The 6,943-nt window shown below is 32.4% G+C and overlaps 1 protein-coding gene across 28 annotated transcripts in view; it reads left to right on the top strand.

Moving 5' to 3' along the window:
• The window catches only part of Pde8 (phosphodiesterase 8), a 279,303-nt gene extending 273,112 nt beyond the window's left edge, over positions 1-6,191 (top strand). For all 28 annotated transcript variants that reach the window (XM_073955384.1, XM_073955383.1, XM_073955386.1 and 25 more), the window contains one exon: positions 3,701-6,191. In XM_073955384.1, the coding sequence (XP_073811485.1) occupies positions 3,701-3,846 (146 nt within the window). In that variant the 3' untranslated portion in view covers positions 3,847-6,191. The remainder of the gene's footprint in view (positions 1-3,700) is intronic.
• Positions 6,192-6,943: the final 752 nt, after the last annotated feature.

The following is a 6,943-nucleotide window of genomic DNA, read 5'->3' on the forward strand; positions in this document are numbered from 1 at the left end:
TCAACAAAAAAACTTTTTATACCCAAACATCAATCGTCAGCTCGAAGTATAAAGGTTAAGCAAGAAAAAAACTTCAATGAGAAGTTTTTCTTTGGCAACCTCACACAACCCCGACGAAAGTGTTTGCAAAACAAAGCAAACCTTCTTTCACTCTCATGTGTCGATGATTTTCAAAGAATGCACATAACAACTTGCTGTTGGTAGCTTATACCAACCACACACAAACCGTGTCAGTGTCTCTCGAGTTTTCAAAAGTATTTTCGACATGGGCGCTTTTTGCATTTCAGAAAGTGTTTGCAAATTTTAACAAAACTTTTTATTTTTTTACTTTCCTGCAGGCAGAAGTTTTCATTTAAAATAGGTTTGAGTATAGTTCGATTTGTGTTCGCTTACTAGTTATTTTGTACTTAATTTTTATAAAAATGTTAAACCAATTTTGGAGTACGACGATTTTTCTACGTTGTTCAAGTTAAAATACTCTCTGAACGACGAATAAATATGTCCCATCCCTAACAAATGAAAGAATTTATCGAAAAAATAAATTATGACATGTCTAAATTCAAAATTTAAAATTTATTGAAAACACAAACATTTTCAGAAAAAAAAGAAAATGGTGAATGAACAGTTAGGCCCATACCTATATACGTCCGTATACCCAGGGCGTGTGTGGTGAAAAAAGTAGAACACATGTATTCTTATGAGAACTACCGAAATAAGTCGAGCGTATACTTTTTGTAAGTTGAAAAAATTTACCTTTGACAGAACATTATTGTTTGTATGTGTGTGTGATTTGTATTTTAAAAACAAAAGCCCAACATAACATGAAAATTAGGACACACCGTATTTGGGTAATACGGACGCTCAGAGAGCGTTGCTGTGGTAGGTTGGTAATAATTTTTGTACGTCGCGCTGAGAGTTAGGTATAGCTGTAATGAACTAAACGTTTTTATAGGTGCAGGTAGAAGACGGTTATATTTCCTTTCTAATTCCACTCACATTTCTTGGCCATTAGTTCAAAATCGCGTAAAAAATCGAAACAAATCACTGAAAGTCTGTATACACAACATTGTTTTGACATGTTTCTGTCTCCTTAATTTTGAAAATGGAAATACATAAAAATGTATTGGAAATAGCAAAATTTTCAAAATAAATGGAAAATATGAATGAAAAATGTGTTATTAAATACAAAACATACATTCAAAAGAAAGGCTGTTGTTTTTTAAAATGTTTTATTTAACTTGCTTTGTTGTCTGCTTAGTTCAAATCTAGTAACTCATTTTTCACACAGTTGCGGTTGACCAATCGAACTAAAACTTGCACATGTTTCAGACTTGGATGACAATACATGAATATGAAACCAAAACCAATATGGGTCCATTATTTCCTATAGCCCCCATTAGCAGTACCACCCGATTTTATGTATTTTGGGGATTTTATCTTCATTTTTAGTCCGAGTTGGTACTTTGGTATTTGGTGTTTTCAATGGTACAGAAACTTCCCCACCAAAAATTTTGGACATAGGTCAAGTTGTTGGTATATCCCCCATATAGCGGTACCACCCGATTTCAGGCATTGGCTGTAATTTGGTTATGGGATTCTCAGTGGTCAAAACAAATTAATTTACTAAAAAGTTAAAAATAACAAGTAAGAAAACGTTAAGTTCGGCCGGACCGAACTTTTTATACCCTCCACCAAAATTAAATTAAAAGAGAATGGAATACTTAGTTTCCTTTCATCTACGAAAGTGCTTAGTTCCGCCTAATTACCAAATTTCAACCATTTTGGTGGGATTATATGGGGCCTATATGAAGGCGTGAACATATACCAACAAATTTTAGGTGAAAAGTTATATACACCCAACGATAAATAATACCAAATTTCAGCCGCTTTGGTGGGATAATAAAGCTAAAACCTCTAAAATACCGAATATCGGGAGGTACCGTTCTATGGAGACTATATTAAGGCGTGGACCTATACGAACAAATTTTAGGTGGAACGTTTTATATCCTCAACGAAGACTAATTACCAAATGTCAACCATTTTGATGGGATAATGAAGCTAAAACCTTCAAAATACCGAATATCGGGAGGTACCGTTCTATGGGGGCTATATGAAGGCGTGAACCTATACCAACAAATTTTAGGTGGAACGTTTTATATCCTCAACGAAGATTAATTACCAAATGTCAACCATTTTGATGGGATAATGAAGCTAAAACCTTCAAAATACCGAATATCGGGAGGTACCGTTCAATGGGGCTATATGAAGGCGTGAACCTATACCAACAAATTTCAGGTGGAAAGTTATATACACCCAACGATAACTAAATACCAAATTTAAGCAATTTTGGTAGGATAATGAAGCTAAACCTTAAAAATACCGAAAATCGGAAGGTACCGTTCTATGGGGGCTATATCAAAACGTGGACCGTTATATCCCATTTTCAATACCAACCATCCTGCAAGTAATAAAAACTTCTGTACCAAATATCTTTAAAATTGCGAGCTGTATCTTGATTTCAACAGACAGACGGACGGGCGGACTGACGGACATGGTTAAATCGACATAGAATTTTATGCTGATCAATAATATATATTCTTTTTAGGGTCTCCGACGAATATTTCGATGTGTTACAAACGGAATGACAAATTTATTTATACCCTCCATATGGTGGAGGGTATAAAAAGTAATTTAAAAAAATTAAGATACAATGTTTTATCTATAAATGCACTAGAAACTAGAAAATAATTTTTCGCTTTGCCTCAATAATTATATTCTTCTTCATGATGGAATCTTTTAAATAAAACGTTTGCATTTAAATTAAAAATGGCGACAAAACAAAACGGCAAGCTTTTTATTTAAAAGATTCCATCATGAAGAAGAATATAATTATTGAGGCTAAGCGAAAAATTATTTTCTAGTTTCTAGTGCATTTCTAGATAAAACAATGTATCTTAATTTTTTTAATTACATTTTAATTTTCCTATTCATTTAAAGTGTATTATGTGTGTTTTTTGTTCAAATTTCCCTTAAAAAACAAGAAACAAAAAGTGAGAAAAAATGAAGTATGTCTCATTGGGACTTCGTCCCAACAAAATTGGGAGTTATGTCCGGAAATCAAGGTGGACATAACTCCCAAAATGTCACGGTACCCAAACCGTTCACTAAAGCGGGGTGCACACCATCAGTTTCGACTGTCGAGTTTTACTCTAATATCGGCTGTTTGCCAGTGTGGACAATTATTTTTGCTGCTAGTAATAAGGCAACCAAGAAAATTTTCATGGATGTTGTTGACTGAAGCAATCGATATTCGAATAATGACCGTCACAACAGTTTGTGTGTACCAGGCATAACAAAGAAGCATATCATTTACTATTTAATTTTTTTTACAACTTTTAATGACCTGTCTGTACCATTTCACCACATTTTCGAAGTTTTATTTATATACACCTACTTTTGAAGTAGGACAATTTGTTAGTATCTGCTAATGATAATTTTAATAAGTAGAATTTTATAATACCTCTAAAACGAGTCACAAAAAGAAGATATGAAAAAGGGCCGCTCATGGCCCTATGGGCTAATGTACTGTATTTGTGCTAAATAAATTAAATATATTACATTTAATGTTTCCATTTATTTCTATTAAATTACTTATACTAAAATACTAATCCTATATTTAACAATAATTTTCGTTTATTAGGTTTTATCGACATGCCTGAGTTAATAACCTACATGCAGATCAATTATTCCCAGTGGAAGAAATTTGAGGAACAGGGTATACACACACTAGCCGAGGTCAAAGCCAAACAAATGTCTCTGATGAACAAGAAGTCAGCTCTGAAATAGCACATGGCTTTTAAAAGATTATTCTCCGGTCTACTTAAGCCGCAACCACTACAATTACAATGCGCTGTACCCATTGGTGAACACGAATTGGAAGACTATGTTCAAAAGTGAAACTTATGTCACTTATGATCCGACAATGTGGCCAACATCACAAAGATGTAGCGATGAGCTCTAATAACCAAGATGACAAACAGAAGACCTTATCTGTTCAATTGATTCATTTTTGCAATGTCGAAATTTTTATGTACATGCCTCATCTTAACATTATTAATCCATCCAACCACCTATCCATATTTTAATCAAACCAAATAACTGCAGAGTTGTCGGTATGAATTTGCCGCCATTCAAATACATCGTCATATTTACCTTAAAATTAATTACAAATTTGATTAACCGACAATATTCATTCAAAATACTTATAATACCCCTATTTTTTTCCCTTGCATATCCAAGAATCAAGCCTTTGGGACCTAGTCAATATACTTTGTTCATGGTTTATTCTAATAATAATAATAATAATAATAATAAAACTAAAGACAATCTTTTTAAACATCACGACTACCTACCTACAAAATAAAATCATGAACTACGTTTGACTTGTGGATTGAAATCTAAAAGCCCACCATAAAGTAGCACAACGTACACACACTATGACTATTTTCTACGTACATATGTATATGCATATACCAAAATACACATTTTTGTGTAAATACAGTAGTAAGAAATAAAAAACCAAACAAAGCTCAAAACAAAAAAAAAAACTAAATACAAATATATAGACGTTTTAATACCGTCTAAACGACTGAACAAAACAAAGAGAAAATAACATAAAATTGCAATCAAATGCAATTCTAATACCTATTCAAAAACAAGTTACAAATTTTACAAAAATAAAAATTCTCTATTTTATGAATTTGTACAATTTATACGTTCATAAAGAAATGTTAATAGTGAATGTATTGGCAAAGATAAGTCCCTGGGAAGTACATGAACAACGTTTATGTGTAATTGCGTACAAAGTACCATCACCACCACCACCACCACCAATTAATCAAAAGAATGTCGAAATCTGAATATTGTCAAATATAGTCAAAAATATCGGATAAATAAAAATTGAACTCTGACACAATCAAATTTTTAGTCCAATAAGTGAAACTACGCCGAACTGAAAATGTAGTATAACTGAAATTATTATGCAATAGTCAATTTTCTTTGAAATCTCTCGGTTTAACTGAAATAATGCATCGGTTTTTTATTTTAATTTTGTTCATGACAAAAGAAGCTATTGTTGTCTTGTGTGATGTTCGAATACCTGAAAAAACGTTTCCCTTTTAATTTACCTTTAGGTTAATGTAACAAATTTGAAGCAATTCCCAAAATTTGTCCTTTTCTAGAATCAATGTCTCATAAGTATTTGTTCTGAGTGCCAAGAAGCTGAAGAGTAAAGAAACTCACTGTACAACAGGTATACAGCTTCGAACTTCATTGATAAACTATTGTGTGTTTTAAGCAGTAGTAAGTTAGGATCAAGCTTTTCGCTGTTCTGTGTTCTAACCCAAGGGAAAGACACATTTCTGTCTTGGTGAGACATTTATGTGTAAATATTATTAATACGAAACGTATAATTCCGATCATAACGCTCATTTACTCAAAGAGTGCCACGTCTCAAAAATCCAGTTTCGAGAAAAACACGTTTTAAGTTTGCGATATAAATTTGACTTCCCAACTTGAAAAGATTATTACACAAAAACTAAAATAACTACTTGGACCATATTTTTAAACAGCTAGCCAGATATCACTGCTAAATTTCGGTGCAAGATCAAGCTTGATTTGAAGTGTTTTAGTGCTTCAAAAACTCAAAAAACATTTTTGTAGAATTATTTCAAACTCGTAGTAGATGAACTGTAACTAATTGAGTTTTAAAGATATCAACATAAAAATTTGACACAAGATAAAATAAAAGTCGTAGAAAAAATAGAAATTGCTAACTCAGAAAACCCGTTTTTTTAGTTATGCCACTCTTTGAGTAAATGAACGATAACATGAAAAAAAGGATACGAAAATAACACTTTTCAGTGGTCCGAAAATAACACTTTCAGCATATACATATGTATTCATTTAGCTAAACTACTTTACATGGAATGTCTTAAAATAGACTGAAATTGAAAACATGTTTGCACATGAAATTTTTTCTCATATCTTTTACAACATTTTCGCATTAATGTTCTCCAGGACTCAATTTAAAAGTTTGACGAAAGATGCAAATATAACATTTGCATTCCATTCGGAAAATTCGCTCAGATTTGTTTGAAAAATCTAAATGTGAATATAAAATTTGAACCCAATTTAAGAAATAAACATCCGAATAGAGGTATTTTGGTGGGGACATGTAATTTCCAAAAATTCACATTTTGCGCAAAAAAAAAACTAAAAAATTTTGAGCAATGACTGCGAGAATCTTACTTAGTAATAAATCTTGGAAATGCAGTGCCATAAAGCATACTTCTAACATTGCGGAAGAAGAAAATTGGTTCACCCTGTGCATCACATCCTAGACTTATCGCTTAATATATTGTTGAAATTTCAAATACGAGGACTTGGTAATCTCTTTATGAAGATTTTTGTTCGGTAGATTCCGTAAGACGCAATTGTAGTAGCTTCGTGAAAAATATGCAAATAAAACTACTTTACAGAGGAGTTGTGGAAATTATTTTTATTGACTATGGAGAACAAACCAGAATTGTGTGTATACATTAACTCCTCTTTATTGCGAAAATCCCCCTGAAGTCTGAATTCGTAAGAAATTTAATGTAATCGTTTGGCACTGTGGGAGCTTCAGATTGTGGTACGATAGATGTATGAGCTGCAAATGATATACATATAAATGTTATTTCCTAATGATTTATTTTATGCCAATTTTGTGGCCTAGCGTATGTACATTAAGGCTATAACCAAAAAAAAAAAAAAAAAAAAAAATATCAAACCAGTACCGTGTGGGTAATATTGTCCTTATAGCGGAAACGCATTTTTAGGTCGATTCGGTAAAAAAGTTCCCCCACCAAAAGCGATTTCTAAAAGCCTTTTGATAACTTTTCCC

The sequence above is a fragment of the Musca autumnalis genome, unplaced genomic scaffold, assembly GCF_047663935.1.
Source record: "Musca autumnalis isolate F117 unplaced genomic scaffold, ASM4766393v1 scaffold_5, whole genome shotgun sequence".
Taxonomy (NCBI): domain Eukaryota; kingdom Metazoa; phylum Arthropoda; class Insecta; order Diptera; family Muscidae; genus Musca; species Musca autumnalis.